The sequence below is a fragment of the Aptenodytes patagonicus genome, chromosome 2 (genome assembly GCF_965638725.1).
Source record: "Aptenodytes patagonicus chromosome 2, bAptPat1.pri.cur, whole genome shotgun sequence".
In the NCBI taxonomy this organism is placed as follows: Eukaryota; Metazoa; Chordata; class Aves; order Sphenisciformes; family Spheniscidae; genus Aptenodytes; species Aptenodytes patagonicus.
Genome location: NC_134950.1, coordinates 144246033 through 144268895, shown reverse-complemented (window position 1 = coordinate 144268895; position 22863 = coordinate 144246033). Strand labels below are relative to the sequence as shown.

At 45.2% G+C, this 22863-nt stretch overlaps 1 protein-coding gene across 1 annotated transcript; it reads right to left on the bottom strand.

Moving 5' to 3' along the window:
• Nucleotides 1-385: 385 nt before the first annotated feature.
• LOC143157053 (serum paraoxonase/arylesterase 2) lies at nucleotides 386-15810 on the bottom strand. The gene is made up of 9 exons (XM_076331478.1): nucleotides 15704-15810; nucleotides 11394-11464; nucleotides 6655-6710; nucleotides 5537-5702; nucleotides 4251-4377; nucleotides 3249-3449; nucleotides 2517-2598; nucleotides 1861-1989; nucleotides 386-912 (listed from the first exon to the last, which is right to left on the bottom strand). Exons 1-9 carry the CDS (start codon nucleotides 15775-15777, stop codon nucleotides 754-756), a joined length of 1065 nt encoding a protein of 354 aa, XP_076187593.1. The 5' UTR covers nucleotides 15778-15810; the 3' UTR covers nucleotides 386-753.
• Between the last annotated feature and the right edge of the window lie 7053 nt (nucleotides 15811-22863).

Here is a 22863-nt window from a genome sequence, read left to right as displayed (position 1 = left end):
GGCCAGAAATGCTTCCTTTGCTGTGACAGACAACAGTAATTTCTAATGCACATTTCACCGAAGGTGCTCGGGAGTTGTTTCCCACTCTTTAAGAAAAAAAGGCTTTTTTAAACTCCCTTTGGAAGACTCAGTAAGAAACCACTCCAAAGCGATGCCCTCCTCTTTTCTCAGTAGGATTAAGGCAAATTTATGAAACTGAAGTAACATTAGAAAATGGCTTAAAGGGGGAAGAGGGAAGAAATGAGATCGAAATAACATTTATTCTCCTTCCAGTCATCTCGGAAGCATTAGGGAAAGCCAACAGGAAGGTTCAGAAGAAGAACCCTTAGCACAGTCCCTGGGAAAGCCCAGGGGTCAGTCACAAGAAAGCACACCACACTGGTAGTTAGCAGTTCTCATTTATAAAATCAGTTTTCTCTGGGGAAAAAACACCAAACAGAAATCCAGTCACAACAGATAATTCGATGTCTGACAGCTTAGTCATTTGAAATCTGAATTTTAACTTCAAGGTTACCCTTTGTTACTGACATCGGGTCCTCCCCATTACACAAATAAACTAATTTCTCACCTTCAATTCCATTTCCTTTGCTATTGCGTAAAACTCTCACTTTGGAGAGGAAGGCTAAAATACATTTCCATGATTCTAGTCAACCTTTATTGGAACAGTCTTCTTGTTAGCAAATCTAGCAGAAACTAAGTGAGTTCCCAAGGAATTAAATCCTTTCCACTGCAGCAGATCTTACCCGCAACGAGCTATAGCTCACAGTAGAGAGCTCTGTGGAAGACTGTGCCAATGAGCAGTTTTCCCTTGTAGACGGATGCCACCGAGCTTCCCTGCAGCACAGAGCCGTTGTCGGCGTAGATGCGCATCACCGCAGGCTCCTCTGAGAGGATGTTCTGGATGCACAGGACCTGCCGGAGGAATGGGATACATCTGCTGAAACGGCTGCGGGTGAAAGTCCTTCACGGATGGAGGGAACATCAGTATGTTAACTTAAACAAATTAGTTAGGCTGATCAGCTGCTGGTAACTGCAACCAAGTGATTCCTGTGATAGGGTCACAATTTCTGCTTCAGTGAAGCACAGTCCCTGAAGACTGGTTATTTTTTTAAGTGGGTGTGCAACGGAAACTCCGCCTCAGTAAGTCATCCCCAGCACTAGGCATGTGCACAGTTTTTTCCAGCCTGAGTTACTTAGTATCTTCTTATTTTCATGCTTTTTCCAGACAGAGTAAACAACTGCCTAGTACCATAAATCTACTGCTATTGAACATGATAATTTTGAAAAGTGTCTTATGGGAAGCTTCAGACAAGGCTGAAATCAAACGGACGCCAACCAGCCACCTGCACTCGCAGCCACTAGCGCACTGATGCCAGTACCTCATTGATTTCAGAAGGAAAGAAGAATTACAGTGTCACCTACTGATGAACCACACTTGTACAGATAAATCATTCCAGTGGGAACGTTTCTGGTCGTGCTTTGCACTCAGTCAATTATGTTTTTGTTTGGCAAAGAGGTGCTGGCTCGGTAATTAACACAGTTCATCAAAATCTGATTGCGTGGCCACAGGTGCACAGAAAGCAGCCCGATGAGTCCAGAATGACTGAGCTACTGGGTGGAAATTACTCAGTTGTCTCCTAAGGATCTGAATAGGTGTTTGTCAGTGAGTATACGCTGTTCAGGCTTTCCACTTGAGAGCAGAAGCTATAAGCTGGAAGCCAGCTCGGTCTTTGGTTTCACAAAGGCTGGCCAGGCTCTTCTCTACGTAATGCAGAGTTAAGTTATACCAGGGCGATTTGAACAGAGCAACTTTCTGGCACAGACATAGCCAAGAGACCAGTGACGTCTCCCAAAAGGCACCTCAGAGGCAGGCAGATTTTCAGGATCGTTGTAGAACAGCTTCATCCCATTGGGATGACATCCTATCCAGATGTCTCCAGTGTGAGGGTCAATAGACAAGTTGTCAACCAGAGTGTCCAGCTGCAGCGTCTATCCATCACAGAGGAAAAAGAAGAAAAAGAGAGAAGTTAAAGCAATCAGAAGTCCTGGAAGCAAACTATAAATATCAATAGACTTGTCCAAGACCCTCATCTGACATAACTGATTTTTTAAAAAATATTTTCTCCCCCAGTGCTGTTTTTCTTTTCCTCCAGTATGCTTCATCCCCTCCTCTGTGCCGTGAGAAACCTCTTTGCTGCTCTGAGCTTCCCCCATCGGCTGCATTCACACCTACGCTCGTGTTGATTACTTCAGTGCTTTGTGGACTGACCCACACTGACTGAGGCAGACTTCCACTGTGGCTCTACAGCACGCCTGAGAACCCCTCTCTGGTTGCTGGTGTGAGGGTGGAAGACCTGAAGCTCTGTAACGGGGTGCACAGCACCTCTGCAAAACCATGGCAGGAGCCATCCAGACCAGAACTTCACGCATGATCAGGTTGAAATCTCAAGCATTCCTGGGGACTAATCTGTCCAAAAATCATATATGCCTCTTTTTTTGGAACAGCAGCACCTTACCTTCACATGGGTTAAATTCCAATTAGCATGTTTTTCCATAACATGGACATTATGATCAAATACATCTGCAACATAGATGTACCTTCAAAAGAAAGCACCTCTTAGCAATGTGCATGAGTAAGCAGACACCAAAACCAGTCAGTTCCCCCTGTGCAAGCCCAGCTCTTCCCAGGAGGAATGCCAGCTCGCAGTTCTCAGCAATAGACATTGCAAGCAGGCCACAGGGCACTGAATTGAATGAAGCCAACCTGCTGAGATGCTAATGTAGCTTCTACTCTGCCAGTTCTTCCATTACAACACTGAAGCAGGCCTTGGATCGTGAGATTGACAAATATGCTTTTTTTTTAAGATCACCTGTCTACACTATGGGACTGGTTAATTCAGTCGTACAGACTTTAAGACTGTAGAGCGTTCCCCGCTTGCGAAATCCTGCCCCGTTAATCCTTGCAAGCAATAAACACAAACTTCTGTATCGGCTGGTTAAAATGCAACAAACTTTGATCTTATTGCATATAAACTACCACACAAAGCAGCAAACATTGGCTCTAGTTAAAGACCGGGACACATGACTTCTGTTCTACAAACCTTCTGTATCGCTTACATTGTACAGGTAGCACCTTGCCTTACATGAGCCAGTTTAGACACTTGACCACAGAGGTACCGCATGTACAAATTAGGATTTCAGGATTCTTTTGTGTGATCAAACAAAACCTAAGGCAAGGAGAAACTTACTTTCTGTTGGGTGAAGTGTTAATTCCATTGGCTGAATAAAACCCAGCTGCTACTTCTTTAACTTCTTTTGGACTGTAGTAAACAACATTTGACCAAGTTAAACCCAAGAACATCTCCAAGAACATCAAGATGAAGTCGGAGAAGTAGTGGTCATTGGTAGCGTAGAAGCTGTCTGGTCCCATAGCTACTATATCATTCACACTAAAAAAATAGAGAGGGAGAAAGATAAATAAAGGAATGAAATGAGAGGTATGAAGGAGCATTGTAGGACTGCCCAGAATCCAGCCAGGACACGGTCATCCCATAGACATAAAGGGGCTGCAATTACAGATGGTACTTCAGATAGATACCGAATTATTTAGGCCCTTTTTACTTCTATTTTCTTTTACACGAGCCAGGATTGTGCAGTGCTGAGACCTGAACAGGACCATAGGGCATCAGCTAGGGACCTGGCTACCTGTCCATAAGTCCATGGAAATTTTTCTCTCTTTTGATTACATTCAACTGGAAACCAGAGAACATGTCGGAGTTGTGACAACTTTATCTCTCAGGCTCTGTTTATCTTACAATCATTTTGCAGTAGGATAGATCAAGAAAATTTTGTGCTTGCAACAAAAAAAAAAGAAAAAGCTAAAAGTATGTTTATTTTTACAGTGTAGCAAATTCAGAATAATAGAATATCTGAAGATTCATATCTGCGTTGACCTGAGAGTGGGTTACATGAGAGATGGACAAATGGATGCCAAGCTAATCCACTGGCATCAATCAAAGCAGCACTTAAGACCGATTTAGTGATACAACTATTAAAAATCTCATTTACAGAAGAGATGGGAGAAACACAGTTTTTGATTACACAGATAAGGAATCAATAAGAGAAACAGGAAAGCTGATTAAAGAGAAAATATCTCATGTTAATAATACCCTAAAACCAAAATCATCCTACTTTGCATTTTACCAAAGCAGCCTGTTCTTCTGGGGAAAGATGGTATTTGGCTCCAATACCTTGTCAGAAGGTCGTGTCGAATGGTTTTCAGGTGTACAAGAGAATTGTCATCTTCTAGAAATTTAAACAATTCTACTGTGCTCTTCTGGTGGGGGTGGTTCACAACAAAGAGGTACACGGTGTTGTCTTAAAAAAGAAATGGAAACAGCTGAATTCTCTGCAACAGTTTGCGTGGCTGAGCACCCACAGCTCTGAAGCAGCCCCTAGTACAGAGCACATGTTGGGTTTGGTGCATTTGTCTCATGGCTCTTCAGAGACAGAAGGACGAGTACCAAAGTAATGCAGGGTGCCACTGCAACTGGATCCAGATCTCCAGCTACTCTTCTCCAGGGCTCGCTCTACAGGGAACTGCTGTATAAACTACATTTTTGCTATTTCTACCAAGGAAGAAAGAAATCATGGCTTCATCCTTGTGCCCAAGCCACTGGGTTTTGCAATCTGATGTGCTATAGTGACTGGTTGCGTGAAATAGCCACAGCCCACTGGGAAGGAGGGCTTGTAGCCCAGCCAGTTTGGGCACTTTGGTTTATTTACCGCATCCCCTGAGAAAGCTGAAGGAGCATCCTTCTGTTCTCTGTGTAAGGCTGCAGTCCTTCTTCCCACCCCTTCTGGTGAGACCCTGAATTAGCCACCACCGATTTCTCCAACACCTTCCCTTAAAGGGTCACTGTATGGGTACGCAGGTCAAGCTGCAGCAGTGGTTCTCTTTCTCTTAATATTTGCAGACTTTTAATCGCCCTGCTAAAATCCCCAGTGAAAGGACAGGGAAAAAGAGGCAGGAGAGCATGAAGGGCATTTTATTGGTAGTCAGAGCCTGACATAGGAGAACATGTCTTGGAGAGGAGAACATGGCTTGGCCACACAATACCAGAGATTTTGGTAATTTACAGAGATTTGATAATTTACTGTTTAGCCACAAAAGTCTCCATTCTGGTCAGTCAGTGAAGCATGAGTCTCCTCAAAACCCTTGACCCCAGGGTGAGACATGTAAATTGGTAAAATGAACTTTGTGTGGTTTTCAACTCCTCAAACTTTTCCCATGTTTTCTTTCCTTTCAATATATAGGACATCCTTCTGTCTCAGACAGCCTGAGATTATGTGCAAAGGTGTTTGCTTTAGCAGCTGACATTTAGAAAAGAGCCCCCAAAATATAAAAAGCCTGAAAACCTTTTTCTCTCCCAGCAAGCGCAGGCTATTGGGTGTGCAATGCAAGGCTGCAAAGGGATTTCTGTTTGTGCTCTTTAGGCTGAGATTTGCCACCACCTCGAGTTAAAGATCTCTTTACCTCTGTCTACATAGGTGCTGATTCCATGAGGGTTAAACGATGCCAGATCAAACCCTCGGCTGATTCTCAGTTCCACTGCTCTGGGATTGTCTTCATTCAAATCCATCAAAAATATTTCACCTGCCTTGTCTGGTGCAAGGCTCTTTATTCCTGGATATTTCAAGCCCTGTAAAATCAAAACATAAGAAAATAATTCCTGGATAAAAGGTAAAGGGCAGCATCACAGGGCTGAAAACGCTGGAGCCTTGTTCGGACTTGCAAGCACACATCAGGATGTCCCTCTGCTTCAGCCCGCCATGCCACGATGGAGGTAGAGGGACCAGCTCTGCTCTCCCTGGTGAGCCCTTAATTGCAGTGCAGAGGGAGCAAGCTGCGTGGAGGGCACGAGGAGCCATGCCCAAGGCACTACCTACCACCCGGGCGGTGGCACCACCGCCACCCACTGCAGCCACCACCTGGGTGGGTGCTCCCCGTATGTCAAACCACTCTGCAAACAGACACGCCGGGGGGAACAAACTGGAAGTACGGCACCACCGAATGCATCCAACGTGGTAAAGCCACGGGGAACAGCAGCAGTGCGACGGCTCACAACTTCTGGCATGAATTTTGCAATGTTATCATTCCCTGGGTGTCCCTGGAGCACGTAGGTGAAAACCAGCTTTTGTTTTAGAAAATAATGACTAGCCATCCTGATTGCAAAGAAAAGCCTGAAAACCTATGTCCTAAAAGCTTAAAAAAAAATCAGGAACAACAAAATCAACACACAAAATATGACTTTTTTTTTAAAGGTAGGCAATTAACACACCTTCTTAACAAAGGAGAGGTTTGACATTTCAACATTTCAAGGAAATAGCATGAAAGAAATTCAAGGTTATGTGGGCAGATAAGCTAGTGCAATAGGATACATGTGTCAGAGCCACCACCACCACTTCAGCGTCAAGAAGTGCACTTGCTCAAGCAGAAGGAAACGCCGGCTAAGCCGCCACAAGTCTGGGCCATTCTTACAGAGCCAGCCAGCCTTGTAGGAAAAAAGAGTCCATCCTGCAGTTTTCACCTATGGCTTCTGTAGATAAGGAAGCAGGCAAGCCCCTGCATGGGGAGGGGGCGTGGGCACTTACGGAGCTGATGAAAGCCAGTCCATTGGGAAGTATGTCAATGTCTTCTGAACCAGTTTCTGCAAGACAGAGATGAACAGGGTTTTTCAGATGACATTAAATATTTCCTATCGAAAAACCTCCTTTTTAGTACAATTCCAGCTCTCATGAATGTCCCTTTCTGATATGACTGCACAAGTGATGAAGTTCAGCGGAAAAATTCGCATCGCATTAAAAGTGGTAGCAGAAGGCAGCAGCACACCAGGTTAGGAAATAGTACTGGGGTTCACCTCTTTCAGGGGGCTTAGGGGTGCCCCCACGGTGGCCGGGCAGTCTCCTGCCCAGCTTTGTGTGCCCCAGGGTGGCGTGGGATGAATCACCCGCTTTTGACAATAGTGTTCTGCAGCAAGCAATTAGCGCAGACAACGAGATTTTCAGGGCAGGACCATACCCATCACTCAGCGCGCACGCTTGCATAAGGCAGCTCTGGGAATTGTGCACACTAACTGTCCTGGTTCAGCTGGGACACTTCACTAAAATGGATTGCCAAATATTTAGTTAAAGCTCTCAAGAGACAGAGAACCTACTACATCTTTAACAGTTAAGGGCTTTAATAGTTAGACCACACTTTTAACTGTGGGTAATCATTTCCTATATTGCCAGTTCCTGTAGTTCCTGTAATATTTTTCCCTGCTAGGAAAATAAAATAAAATAAAATAATAAAATAAAATAAAATCCCTTTAGTAAGAACACTAGAGCAATTTTAGGCTTTGATCAAGCACTCTCCACAGAGCTTTTAGTCCGATGCTGAAGCATGTTTGCCATCCCACATTCTCACCGCTCCCCTGAGAAGCCTCCCCTCTCTTCTCCAAATCACCAGCACAAACAGCATTCCCCACAAGCCACTTTCCAGATGATGGCTGGATTAAACCCACCCGGGAGCATTTGCTTAAAGGAAGAAATTGTTCTGCAGGTTTTCTTTAACAGAGCCACCAACACAAAGGTTTTCCACCCAGCTTGTCCCATCTCTCTGCACCCACTCCTGCTTGGCGTAGACCACCCGTGTGACTCCACGTGGGTCACACCATCCCTGGCACCTCAGCACCTCCTCCCGAGGAAGCGCCTGCAAATTCGAGCTGGGTTTATTGTTTGCTTTTATGTAACTCCTATTTATCCTGGCACTAATTCATCCGGGCTATAATTTACCCTGGGGCCACCAAACAGCCCTTGTGGGGAGGAACCAGATCCCCAAATTCACCCGTCCAGGCAAGTTCCTCCCCAGCTCAGCCCAGGGGAGACGGGGTGGCACAACTTCTCCCAGAGGGAAAGGGGGCAGGGCCAGGGCCAGCTCCTCCTCAGCCTCAGCAAGCCCCTGCTCCACCCCATTACACTAATGAGCAGAGCATCCCTGCCTTCTGAGGAGCAAAAGGTCTGAAGACGCATTTTGGGGAGAGCCAGCCCGTTACCCCACCTCCTGGGTTTTGTTCTGAATTTCGACAGTGTTCAGGCAGGAGGCAGACATCTGCACTGATGTGCCCAGAAACATTTAGAGCCTGTGTTTTCCAACTAAAATTTTGAATTTGGATTTTTCAGCTTGGCTCACGCCTTGGTTTAAGCAAGAAGCTCCTTGGTCTCTCCAAGTCTGGGTTCATTTGTAAAATGGGGTTAGCAGCGATTCCCCACTTCCCGGGATTGCTGCATAGATAACATAAATAAATGCGGAGAGGCTCAATTACCATGGTGATGTGAGCTGGACAGACAGCTTTTGCTAGCAGAGCATGCTGGCGAGTGAACAAACAGAGATATAATCATTTATCGCTACTGAATTAGCGAGGCTGCCAAGCAGAAAGATGAGCAGGCTAATTGGGAGTGGATAATTAAAAAGTACAAGTTTCTGGTGGAAGGAGCATAATGAGAGCCCTGCACGCAACTACTTCGAAAGAAACTGCCCAGCAAAGCACATTTTGGCCACTTCTCAGCCAGGTCCTGATATGTGTGGAAGAGAGTGAGCACTGTTGGAAGAGCAGTGAAATGCTGATTCAGCGCGATCCTGCTGAGCCGGCACCACCGAGGCAACGAGGAGGGGATGGAGACACACAGCCGGACGCAGGGAAGCTCCCGGGCTCTCCTGAGAGACCCCGTTTTATGAGGGCTCTGGGCTGTTGTCACAGGCACCGTATGGGACAGGACAGTTAGGAACTGATTTATTAGGTATCGGTTACCTCCACTATATTGCTTAATTGCATCACCGAGCCCAGCTTGTCCATGGGATTATCTGAATAAGTAGCATTTTAAAAAAAAATCAAAGATACCGAGAAAAATTACTGTCTACCCTAAAAAAGTTATATTTTTTGTTCTTTATTTTATCTTAGTATGATGTATCCCACAGATGCATCCAACACAAAAAAAAAACCCACCTGGATTTCATGTCCAAAAGCAAGTGACTATTTCGCCTGTATCCCATGAATTGTTCCAAGATGCGAGTATTTCTAGCAATTTCTATAGTAGCTTCTTGAACTTCAGGAATTAGTTCAGGACATATGGTTAGTTTATTATAAACTAGTAACATGATTAGACACTCATATAATTCAGAAGATACTGTTTATTCTACAAATATAACCTTTCCTACATATCTGTGAATGAGGTTTAGGACAAGCTGCAGGTTTTTATTGGTTTGTTCAATGTTTGCGTCTGTGCTTACATTGCACAATATTTGAAAAGCAGAATAGATCAAAGTCTTAAAAAAAAGAGAGAGACACAGAAAGGATGAAATTGTGCAGAAAGAAAAGGGTCCACTAGAGAATTTTTCCATTTACTCTGAGTTTGCTTCCTTTACTACGGGTGCATCGCTTTTAACGTCATTACAATAGACTGTACCAGATGCCTGTTCTTCTATGTACAGAATGGATAGTTCAAGATTATTTTGTTTAGAGCTGATCCAGCTCATTACCTATGTCCCACTTAAGAGGTCAGAAGGACTGTTTTAAAGATTAAAATAGACAGATTGTTTATTCAACTTTACCATAGCATTTTAAAGGAAAAAGGCCCAGGAGGACGAAGATATCCATGTAGAATGAAATCCTTACACAAAGTCACCCACAGGAGCAACCTTACAGATCTGAGTACAGCAAAACCCCTGGTCTGAATAGTGCTACCTAGGCAGCATCTAGACATTAGGGCTCCTTGGTCTCTCTGAGTAATATAACCCCCCCAGTAATATTAAATTAATTTTGGAAGACACTTGCGTGAACATGCCAACTATTAAGTTTGCACAAATCCTTTGTTATTTCTCTTTCTGCTACATCGGACCTGCTGAATTAATTTTTGGCATTTTAATTTTTCTAAAGTGCAGCAAACGAAGGGACAGTGTTACGGGAGCACAGCGAGAAGCAGAAATGAAGCTCTGTAAAGTGATCCACCGCCGCCTCTGAGCAGAGGCGGGTTCTCAGAATTCACCTAATCTCCATGTAAATGTCAGGCACCAAAAATGAGATATCATTTGGAAATGAAACACAACTGTATTTGCAATTTCCAGCTTTCCTTCTTTCCTCAACAGAGCAATCATGTTGCAAAAAGCCTTAGTGATATGCTTAAAAGAATTACTCAGTAATTATTTTTATATGAATCACCATCAAACAAGCATTACTGAGAGTCTTGTATGAGTAAATTACAGCTCTGTCTAGAAGACCTGGAAATGCAATTTCTTCTGCACATAACCTCAGGCAAAGGAACTCTGCACATGCTCATTCATGGCAGTAATTTGACTTTACAAAGATGTTTGATTCCTGACACAGGGAAGAAGCAAGATTTATGAAATCAACACAGTGACTCAGCAAGCTCAAAGGCAAGGCTCTTAAGCTCATCCAATGACTTTTTACGCATGCAAAATCCAGGCAAATTTCAACAGAATTCAAGGCATTTCTGAAAATACTAAGGAGAAAACTCCCAGCCATTAAGCCTGTATTAAGTTTAAAAATTATAATTTGGGGGAAAGGGAGACACAAAAAAGCGATCAATTTTAAAGCTCTCCTTTTTCTGCTCTGGTTATCCTAAAGGGAGAGTAAAAACAAGACAGCAACATTGCCATGTGCTAAACACATGACCCAAAGTACAAAGTCAACATTTCAGCCACTCTGTTAAACCTCTTCGCAAACCAGACTAGGATGACAAATATGACCCCTTGCTCTTTGAAACCACACAGACGAATTGCGCAACCGCACCGAGCTCCTGCCTGCGCAGTTACCAGCCCGCTTGTAAATCTCCGCAAAATGAAGCGCTAAGGCAGGCCATCCCGGCTGGCATTTAGCAGCCGCTCCTTCGCCACATGCCTGTGGCCTTCTCCCAAAGCTTCCACCCTTGCAGCACATCCTGTCTTCAAGGTGACAGGTACCTGTCTTCAAGGTGACAGGTACCTACAGCTGACAGCCACCTGTAGGTACCCGCCTGAAGAGCCAGCACACCCTCGTCTAAAAGCCAAATAATTACCTAAGTGGCTGAGCAAAGGAGGAGTGTTTGCAAGTTAGTCGTTTTCAAGAAAAGGAACAGAAACGTTAAATACTAAAGGCAAAAAGTGTTATACCAAACTAGCTAGTTTTTCAGTATAATTTTCTTCCTGCGGCTTCTCCCTACCTCAAAGTCCAAGTAACATATGAAAGTCAAATTAGCACTTTGTTTTCAGGATCAGGCTTGGAAGCTGGCTTTAAGAAGCAGTTTCAAAATAAGGCTGAACAAAAGCAATACTCTCAGTTATTTTGAGCACGTACCGATCCCTTTAATGAGCCGGCAGTTTGGGAGGGTTACTGGGGCTATTTCCCGTGAAGCATTCAGTCTGTTCCTGCAAGAGAAAAGAAGAGGGTTAACAACACACAGCCAGTTTTAAAACAGGTAACATTCCTAGCGTAGCTTTATCTTAGTTTTATTGTCTGCCATATCGCAGTAACAAATCAGCCGTAAAATACTGAATAAGCAAAACCCAGAACTGACAACAGCAATTGCTCCAAATCACTGCGATGGTTACACACATCCAGGGATTAAGTGATCCTCCTACACTGAATGTCTTCAGGAACCTGACTTTGTTCATGAGCTTCAGGAACAAGCTTTCATGACCCACCACAGCTCAAACAATAAAATAACATAGCCACACTTTCTTTAGGTTTCAGCCACTTAAATATAGTAGCACCCCACAGTTAGGACCAGCATTTCAGATGAGGAAAGGGCGACCTTCTGCTCCAACCCACTGGCTATTTTTGGTGACCAGGCCACCAGCAGTTGCACTTTCTTCATTTCTTAGTCCGCATTCAAAAGTAGCGATGGCATTGTTGCAAGGCAGGACCACCCACTTCCTAATGACAAGCAGGGCTGGGTAGTACAATTTTCCTGTCCCTTCCTCTTCTCTCCTGCTACCCACCGAGAGCATTATCCTTCAGTAGTGCTTATTTCATTCCTGATTACCTACAAAATCCGATCTCTAGCTCACGCTTTACTGGACAAGCAGATACGGACAGGCACCTACCTACACACGAGTTTCTATTTCTCCATCTCCTCCATTCCAAGTTGTCTACAAGCCTTTATGAAAGGCACCTCACTACCAGGACTGCTGTGTTTGACCACGGTAGTCGGCAGTGCCATAAGCAAGTATGTTGTGTTTCTATGAAAAAATGTCAAGCCAGCATACTATAATATTTCTTCCTTTCTTTTTTTTCCCCAAAAGAAAGCATTTAAACTAATGTAGTTACTCCTTTGCATGCCTATCATACACACGTGTTGAGGCTGTACTTGCTCCAACCACAGGAAATTCTGAATGCAAAGATCCCATAGCAAAACCTGGCCATGTTTATGTTATAGTTTTAGGCATAAACATAAACTAAACAGCCGTGTCAGTCTATGGTATGAAAAATATGCGATACGGCTGAGCACCATGTGGTATGTCAGTCCTGCATTTTTTTAATCACTTAATTATGAATTCTAAATTGCTTCAGTGCTGTATCATTGACACAGGTTGTTAACATAAGACCAGAAAAAAAAAGAAGAAAAAGGGCAAAAAGGGCAGAGGATAGCAAGGGAAAGGAGCCAAGTTAAACTCTCCCAAGTCCTCTCCCCCAGCTCAGGAGTCTGGACAGCGAATTACAGTGGCTCCCAGCCCACAGGGAGCGCAGGAGAGGTATCCGCTCCCTCCTCGCCCCCCAGTATCCCTGGCACGGCCGAACCCATCGGGCCCCCAAAGCTGGCTTGGGGTGATCATGCCCAAAGTTTGCACTGCTGCCTGCTTAGGGCTTTTCCCTTTCCTATTTGCATCAGCTTTTCCTGGGCAGACTGCAAGCCACCCAGCGCCAAAAGCACAGCAGGAACTCAGCCAACAGCCAATAAGAGATGATGATATCCCGACAGCATTCCCAGGGAAACACTTCATGGGCTGGAATGAGAGTAATTCAGAAGGACACTGGTCACAAGCCTGCAGCATACTATAGAGGCTTTTCCAAAATGGGTCAGTTTTTCTAGCTCAGACAGCCTTAGCTACTAAGCCAGATGGCCTAGATAACTAACTGGCCTTACTGAAAACACAGTGGACCTGCAAACTGTGGGGGATGCAACTTCAAAAAATGCAGGAATTTTGCTACTTGGTGCATCCCCAAGTGCACAGCACCTTTCCCACTCGGTTCCTCTTTCTAGTTTCAGTTCTCAACCCCCTGTACCACTTTGTGGGACCCAGACCACAGGCATGCCCTTTCCTTCAGCAGCAACCTGTTGCATATTCAAAGACCTCTCTCTCTCTCTTTCAGTTTTCCTCTTCTCTAGACTAACCAGTCCCGGATCTTTGGGGTTTTTTTTTCCTGACAGGACCTCTTATTTTTGTTTTTGCTCCCAATGCTTTTCAAACTGTCAGCATCTTTCTGGAAGCACACTGCTGTTTTGAACACAGTATGCAAGCTGAGGACCGTATCAGTAAAGAGTGTTATGAAATGATAACATTGTGTGTGTGTATATATATAAATATATATATGAGCAATAATATCGTATGTATATTGTTCTGAGAAAAACAGTAACAGTATAATTCACATTCAGGTGTTACAAATTAGCTCAGACCTTTCTTCAGAGAAGAATTAACAATTTAAAATGTCAGTAGGGGAATTTGTGTAATTTCAGTTGGTAACACACAAGAACTTCACCTGTTTTCTGCTGCACAAGCCCTACTCAAGTCCATTTGCTAGCTAGCAACAGTATAATAGATGCATAAACAAACCTGATTTAAGAAGAATTAAGTTTGTAAGAGATTTGTAATAATTCTTCAAGCCTTATCTTTTAAGCATTTCAGGGATTCTTGTGTCAAACTGTCTAGACACAATATACCAAACTCAGAAGGAACAGCAAAAAGTCTTTGCCGGATTCCTGCCTTTTGGGTGGGGGATGGATAAGAGTGAGGCCTGGCAAGAGTTAACACTACCCACGGTTTCTCCTCTCAAGGCTGTATAAAATGATTTGAGAGTACTTTGTTATCTGAAGTTGTGTGTTTCCAAACTCCGCAACCGTCTTAAGACCGCTGGCTACGCTGCAGCTTGCTGAAAACACAGCACGTGGGAAAAACCCACAGAGAGCTACAGAGAGCGGGGGGATCCCGTGTCTGCCGGGAGATTCTGCTTTACCAGATTCCCAGTATTGCATTTGTTCATTTGATCTGTGGGGGTGCGGAGTCCCCTGCTCTTCACAGGGCTTTGAAACGGTTCGCCCCACTAAAGCCTGGGAGCGTTTTCCAGCTCTGCCATCCCAGCTTGTGCAGCTGCAGGGCAGGAGGGTCCTGTTACCACCGTGATCATCACTAACACTTGCAGTAGATTTAGTGCAAGATGCAAATACACCTATGTGGGGTACCCAGGTCTGGGGAGTATAGCCGGTCCAGGGAGTATAGCCCTGTAATTAGCTATAATTACTATCTACCCAAAGATCAATTAGCTGGATATTGTTGCTTTGAAGTCAGGCATTTCGAGTCCTTGTGGACATGAGTAAAATTATGATAACATAGCTGCCTTGCCACACAGTAATTCACCATCACATTACCGGCCTGAAACAACCAGTTACATGTTTAGTAGCTTTTCCGACAGAAGCTGCTGTAACACTGGTCTTCACACTCACACCTCACAGCCCATCAGCATGATATGGTTGGGTATTTTAGCTCGCAGCGAGTGAGGTCCCAACTTATGATCACAGAAGTCTGTGCTCCTTCAGTGGAAACCTCGTGTACACAGGGGCTGTCATTATCCAGAGGTCAGCTTTGGTAGAAAATAACGCAAGTTTCTGGCAACCTGATTTCCACTTACTGTTTTGCCAATCAGCAGAAAATGAGGTAAATCCGCAGATACTGTTTTTGGCACACCCCTGTTAACTGCAGCCTCTGCAAAACCAGAGGTACCCCCCCCCGGGGGGCCCCAGGGCACCCTCTCCCTTTGGCCCCCCTGACCCCAGCATCTTGCCAGGGAGGATTTCACATCCCCCTTACTGCAAAGAGCATTCTGCTGGACAAATGCTCCTGAAGTTAGCTTATCCCTGACTGAGGATGAGAAGGGCACCGCTGAGCAAGCCAGTGCCTAGTTTTTCTCTGGGGAAAACCAGTTTCCTTGATGATGATAGCGATGATGGTGATGATGATGATGATTAACCCTTCCCCTCTGGCCGCAACCCTGCTTGTGCAAGGGCAGCTATTCGCTGAAGTTGTGCCTCAGACAAGGAGCTGAAGTGCCTCCACGCTCGGAGCGAGGAGGGGTGCACCCGCCGCTCCCTGCCCGGCTCGACCCCGCGGCGAGCACCGGCTGCCACCCCGCACCTGCGGGGCCGGCTCAGCCCCGTCCCGCGCCGCCGGCACCGCAGCCCGCAGCTCCGAGACCCCGCAGCCCATCCCGCCCGAGTTCCCCGGTACCCCCCGGCTGCCCACACCCCCGTTATCCCCCAGGACCGCCGCGCCGCGCCCGGTACTCCCGGGAGCCGCTCCGCCCCCCGCGCCCCCCGCACCGCGCCCGAGTAAGGGGCGCCTGTCCGGGCCGTCCGGCGGCCCCGCACGGCCCGCCGTCGCAGGGCGGCTCACCGAAAGGCCAGCAGCCGCTCCACCGCCAAGGCTGCCGCTATTCCGACGAGAGCCACCGCCAGCAGCTTCCCCATGGCCGCTTGCCGCTCCCCGCGCCGCGCTCCCCGCTCCCGGCTCCGCCGCGTCCCGCCCCGCCGCGCCGGCCCGGGCCGCCCCCGGCGCACGGCGCTGCACACACCGCCGGCAGCCCCGCTCCGAGCAGAGCGGCCCGGCCCGCCCGAACCGATGGCGGAAAACGCGTAGCTTTCCCTGCAGACACGGCTCTGTCAACCCGCTGCCCCGGCCAACAAGTTGGAGGTCCGGGCGCAGGGGCGGGGGGGAGAACGGCAGAAGAAGGAGCCAGAGTCAGTGCCGCTCTGTGGGCTCCGTGTTACAGCACCCGTGTGAAAGGGAAGGGCGCCAAGTTCCAGATTTCGCTATAAAAAACAATGTGTTGTATAAAAATACGTGTGTTTGTTAGACAAAGGCTGCATGATGCAGAACGTACATGAGATATACATGCTAATACGTGTGCACTAATACCAAAGTTTCCCAAAAAAATGATGCTTGCTCTCACTGCCACGCTCCCACCAAGAGCTTTCTTCTCCATGCAGGAGAAGGGCTACAGAACCCACCAGGGTTGCCTTCCAGGGTCCCCCACGCAGCAGTCTGCTTTTGCATCAGCTGCAGCATTGGCCTCCCTGTGCTTTCTGCTTTTTTTGGGAACACATCTTGCTGGGTCGATGCCCTCCCTCAGCAGCTATCTTTCCCTTCTCTGCACAGTGAATGCCCCCACCTGCAAGGCTCGCATTCCTTTGCACTTTTCTGAATGACTGAGAAATCACCAAAAAGTGCTTCTCTGCTCTTCTTGCCCTTGACCTCGAGGCCAAGCAGATGCGCCACACTTAGTAACACTTCAAGCAAAGCATGGCAGGGAAGAGGAGGAATACAGGTCATTATTGCCTTTTACGGCAAAAATATTTTTTCCCCCTCAGTTTTGGAATATCGCTTTTCCTCTTTCTGGTCCTTGATTACTTTGGAATTATAGGTAGGTGGGATTGGGGGGGGGGTTGGGGGTAGGGGGATTTTTTTTTTCCCCCCGGTGCGTACAAATCTCACTCTAATGAAGTCTGCTTCAATCCTAGAAGTACGTGGTGGGATGGGTGGGAAGCAGTGTTTAAACTTTTGGGATATTGGGATGACAAAGTTCAGTAGCCACTGGTCAGACTAGCATTTATTAATACTGCCAATTAATGCTTTCGAAAACATATTCCATGGCATAGACAAGAACATGAAACATATCGTGCCTTATTTTGAATGTCTCGTTCAATAATGTGAAAAGGCTTATACAAGAATGATTTCTTATCTCAGCTTGCTGCAGCACCACTTTGTTGGCATTTGTTTCATTTATTTATTTATACCACAGTTTAATTTGCAGGAGCACATACTGCTTACTGTCTGGGTCTCATTTTTGGCACAAGGTGGGTGCAATTCATCTGATAAAATGTGTCTACAGGGGAGATGCAGACAACAGAATTGGTCATAAGATCTGAAGAGTGGCCATACTGTGTCAGACCAAGGGTTTGCCTAGCTCAAAAGCCAACAGAGGCGGTAGGCAGGGGCTTAGGGAAGAGTAAGGAAATGGGGGGCAAGTTGGATAAATCATGCCACTTTCTTTCCCAGCTCCTAATTATTTTCAGCTCAGTATGATGAGCTTTACCTATTTAGTAACTCCTAATAGATCTATCTTTCAAATACCTTCCAGTCTTCCCTTGAAGTGAGTTGTGCTTTTACCATATTTTTTGCTGATGTCGAGCCACCTAGGCACCCTGTATAGTCAGGGCAGGAAAAGAGTTACTTTGAGGTAGCAATTCATATGAAAGGTGTCTAAAATAGATCAAGAAATCTTCCCTAAGAAGTGGCCATTTCTCTGCATTCATTGGAAAAGGCAACTACAGTGACTAATTCAAGCGCAGAAATCTGCTCTGTAGATGCCTGACGGTAGATGGAGTGAATCTCCCTTGAAGTCGCTGCTCATCAAGTCATCCTCGACTGAAGAAAGAGCCTGGTTTTCTCAGCAGCTTACCTCCTCAGCACGACCCCAGCCAGCCTGGGGTCTGCCTGTCAGCACTCTCAGCACCCGCTGTGGCTTCCCTTCCCCGGCACCCCATCGGCTGGCCGCATGGCTGCAGCAATGCTAGAAAACACGTCTGCTCTTCGGTCTGTTACAAATTCCCCTGAGCTCTTTGCCTTTGGGGCACTCAGGAGAGACCTGGGAGTGACATCCTGCCGCATAGTATAACGACTAAAAGCAGGAATGAGTTGTGTGCACGTAATCAGCTTAGATAGATATGTAGGGATATGTACCAAGGCTGGGAGTGGAGGAAGTGAGCAGAGCAGGGAGACAGGATAAGTCTTATTCTAATTTAGTCATTTAAACCCCTCTATAGACAAGGAAAGAAAAGCAGCCCTCTGTAAACTTATAGAATCATAGAATCATTGAGGTTGGAAAAGACCTCTAAGATCATCGAGTCCAACCATGTCCAACTTGTCCAAGTGTGTATTTATTCCATGGGGGGAAGCATGGGTGAAGTAGGACAAGTAGCATTCTGTCGATGCCTAGCCTCCCTCCCTCTCTCTCCACTCACGACAGAGGGAAGTTAGACAACTGGCTAGAAAATAAAAGGTAGTGTTTACATGGCTAAAGATAAAGGGAATAATTTCTAGAGTTAACCACTTCTCAGCTCCCCATTCCAAAGCAGGGATCAGAGATTCCTACAGCTGCTGAGCAGCTGCCACAAGGCAAAGCAAAGTCCCTGCTCACACATAAGTACAATGTCACCATCTAGTTAGAAAACTGGAGTTCACCATAATTACCTAATAAAGAGATGGTACCTCAAGGGGTTCAAGAATACAGATGCATAGTGCCTTTTACAAAGAAAAAGGTAGAAACATTCCTGCAGTGACACCAAGGTATATTGATTTTCTCAACTGATGAGAAAAATCCGTGTCAAAATGACATAAATGGATTTGTTGGTGAGGATGTTGAAAAGGGTCTTGCAGAAACAATCTGGCTTTCAGCCTTGTCCTACTTCAAAGCGAGCGAAGGTCTCTACCTGGCCTTTGCGGAGCTAACCAAAGACTCCAGCATTGTCAGCCACATGCAGCCCAGAGGCATCTGCATAAATTAGGATGTCCAAATAAGTTTGTGAGCATTATTTTGCTTATTTCATGATGGTGTGAGGTAATGCAAAGGTTCTCAGTGATGACAAGATGTCAGAACATGTCACTGTCAAAAACAGCCCCAAGCAAGGCTATGTCCTAGCCCAACTCTTGTTTACTGATTTTATGCAGCAGTGCTTCTTGCTGCATCTGGAAGCAGCAGCGAAGGGAGCTGCTTTAATTATTTTATAGGTGGCAGAATTGCTAAATGGAGAGATGCCAGGCTAAATCGAAAGTCAGAGAGGTCCTCCCAGGCAATCTGCCCTTTGATGCTGACAGTGTGCTGAGCGTGCAGAATATTACTGATGGCTTTGACTGCACTGCCATGGCTCAGCCTTGTCACAAGCATAAGGCAAATAACGCTGCCTTTTTCCAGGTAGAAGCATGCTGAGCCAGTAGTGTGCCTTGGCAATACAATGCTTCAGTCTTGCAGGTGAAATTCTGCTACCTTGGCAGCAAGCTCCTGAAACACCATGACTGATAATGGTTGTGCAAAGGAGGGAGAGGGCCATGTGGCTTTTGAAAGATTAAAGCTGTGTATGAAATGAAGGAGGCTCCTGACTTCAAACACAAGTAAAGGAGAGCCATGTTCCTGTCATCATCACCCTTCTGTACAGCAGGACTCTCAGGCAAAATACACAACAATTGCTCCGAGTCTCAGCCCGGTCTATGTGCACTACTTTCATGCCCTTGCAGATAAAAAAAACAAGTCAGGACAACGTCCTGAACGCTGAGATTTGAATCACTGTCAAATATTAACCACTGTCAAAGACTCTTGAGGGCTTAGCTACACTGGTGTGAGCATTGGTGCATGTGTCAGGCAAAGCATTGCGCATAGTTGTGTTCTGGGGTAGAAGGTGAAGTATAATCCAATGCAACCTTACAAGCAGGCATCCAACACTGATTTTCAATTGTGGCATTAGTTTCACAACACAAGAGTCTCACCGCTGGCTGCTGTGGTAGAGAGGATGCACTGATGCCATTGCAGCGTCTCACTGAAGTGGAACAACCCAGTGACACAGAAAAGGAACGAGAGGGAAATGCCTAATTAAGCGTTACTCCCGTGCTACCCCTATTTATTTATGCATTGCAAATATCAGGGAAATTTCTCAGAAAAGAGACCACAAAAGCTGAATTTTCAGGATACAATACCTCAGTAAAAAGATACAAAGAGAGATTTAGAAATTAAACAGCTTTCAAAATACTTTAACACAAAGAAAGGGAGGAAATAGCCTTGACTTATAAATACAGTAACAAACAAGAAAAACTATTATACACACTAAGTTATGTTGTTATGTGCTACAGCAAAATACAAGCATGATTGAGAGTTTTGGTATACAAAGTTTATTTCTAAAAAGCGGGATTCTTCAGTTGTATTGGCACCATGAAGCATAAAGAAAACAGGAGGAAATGGAAGTGTTGAACGAACACAGAAGCACGCGTTTCTTCATGAACTATGATCCCTACACCTGGTTTCTCACTTTCTGGACTGCCCTGTGCGTACACCCCAGCCTTCTTTCAGATTTACATCAGTGTAAACCCAGTATGACGCCACCAAGATTAATTTAACCTTATCTCGCAGCTCCAAGTCCTGGTACTGGTGTTACTGGAGTTGATTCAAATACACGAGTGTAGATGCTGGCTATGGAGGCTCTTACGTGACACAAAGGTAAGGAGACCTTCAAACCAGACTGTTCTAGTGGAGTGATCAATTATAATGCTGTGAAAAGCACTTCATATTTCTTGATTGGAGGGATGGTGGCCACAACCTGAAACTGTACAAGCTGATTGGGACTATATGCAATGTCTGGTGGAATATTTGGGGTTTCAGGCAACCAGGAGCAGCACAGAGACCCAAATTAACTTCCTCACCTCCAAGGTGATGGCATTGGGGGTTTGGTAAATCTAGTTGGCCTGATCACTCTGTGTGCACTGAGCTAGCTGAGCCACATTCTTACTGTGCAGGTTGCTTCATGTTCAGCTTCATGTTCAGCTGTAGTCACGTAGGAAGAAGCAAGGGGTGTTGTGAAGAGGCTCGGGGAGGTTGAACTGAGGTCTCTCCCTCACCAGCAAGGGAATCACAGATGTAGAGAGAAGCCAGAGTTGCTGTGGTAGGGAGATCATATATATATATATATATATATATATATATATATGGATAAAACACATGCATCCACACCATTCATTTTATTACCAGTGTAGAGAGCAAAGTGTTTGCAAACCTGAGAGCAGCCTTGCAACTAGCAGCCATTTCCTCTAGCATGGGAAGTATCCCTAGCAGGAGGAGTAGTTTGGAGGCCAAGACAGCAAGACAGAAGAGTCAGTGCATGAGAAGTAACAAAATCAACTTCGCTCACATTTTTTGGCAGCTTTGAGTAACTGCAGTCTTAGAAGAGATTTGGCAGTTAGACTGGGTTATTGCAAACCCAGCCCACGAGCCTGCCTAAGCGCAAGCAAGAGGAGTGACATATCCTTATCAGTGCTTTCAGTGGGAAGGACTTTACACAGGTATTGCCTGACTGGCTTTGTCTGTGTCTGGATTTGTTTTCTGAATTTTCAAACCCTTCTGGTAAAATTATGTGAAAACCAAATATACGGTCATAAAGTTATGACCTCCAAAAATACTATTATCTAATCCTTTGGGTATATCGGGTGGGACAGACACCTAAAGAGTATAGAGTATGCACCTAACATCTGTTCCCTACACAGAGTATGATTACCCACCCTCCACTGGCATTAAGATGAACATAAAGTGTAAAACCTTTCAGCTAAGATTTACTTCAGCTATAAGAGCAAACTGAAAACAACACTATCCCTGTAGAAGAGGCTGTCTAAATTATACTCAAGTAAGTCTGAAAAAGCCAAAAGATTCCTGCAGTTATACAGCTAAATACAGTTTACCTATTTGCGGTTATGTTCTTAATATTTAGCTTTAAAAATACTTTCATTCAGGTATAACAGTATATGGATATATATGGATGGACTCTGTTATAACAGTATATAATCATATAAAGATATAATTCATGTAGATTCATAAGGTATTTTACTTTTCTTTTAAGCATAAACTGTGAACAGATAATGTGAAAAAGACTCTAGGACCGAATCCAACACTCACTGAAATCATTGAGAGTTGCTACATCATAGCCTCTCCGCTGCAAACATGTGCCAAGGAGCAAAGGATGTGGCCTTGGTGGAGCCAAAGCCTTTGCAGCATCCAAACCCACGCCTTATGCACTCTGCTTTTGTGGAGGAGGCGGCATGTGAGTGGCAGATAGAGAAGGCGCCCATGGGATGCTATAGAGCACTGCCAGATGTGGACATACACCCTGCTCTGAACCTAATTCAGCTCAAGAGCAGGTTGCACATAAATCCCATCAGGCCATGATGGATCTTCTAGAAAAGAAGCTAGACTTTGTCTTTTCTGCCTAATATAATCACAAGGAAAACACAAAGAAGAGCTAGAAGGTGCAGAGTGGAATGTTCCACACTTGACACCCAGAAACACTGATACTTCTCCTCATCTCCTTGGAGTACCCTAGGCAGCTGGCCTCAGCAGCCCCCCAGCAGGTAGGCAGCTTGAGCTCTGTGGTATCAAAACTATTAGAATTTGGCTGCCAACAGCTTTTTAGGAGACGTTGCCAAAATTTTTTCTGTGGTTCACCTTTTGTTCTAACATGAACATACATTTGAACTCTAAAAGCAAAGGCAAATTTCTATATTATAATAAGAAAGAGGCAATGATTATATTTTAAATCTTTGATTAGCGTCTTTGAGGGAAGCTTAAACTTTCTGATCACTGTGTGGAGGTATACACAGTGCAGAACATGTTGCATTCTAAGTTTTGACCACATTAGTTTGACCTATAAATTTCAGCACAACAAACAAGAAATCAGTTCGCTTACCTTCACCTTTTAGAAATCTTACATACAATGATCAGAAGGCTGTAGAGTACTCCAGTA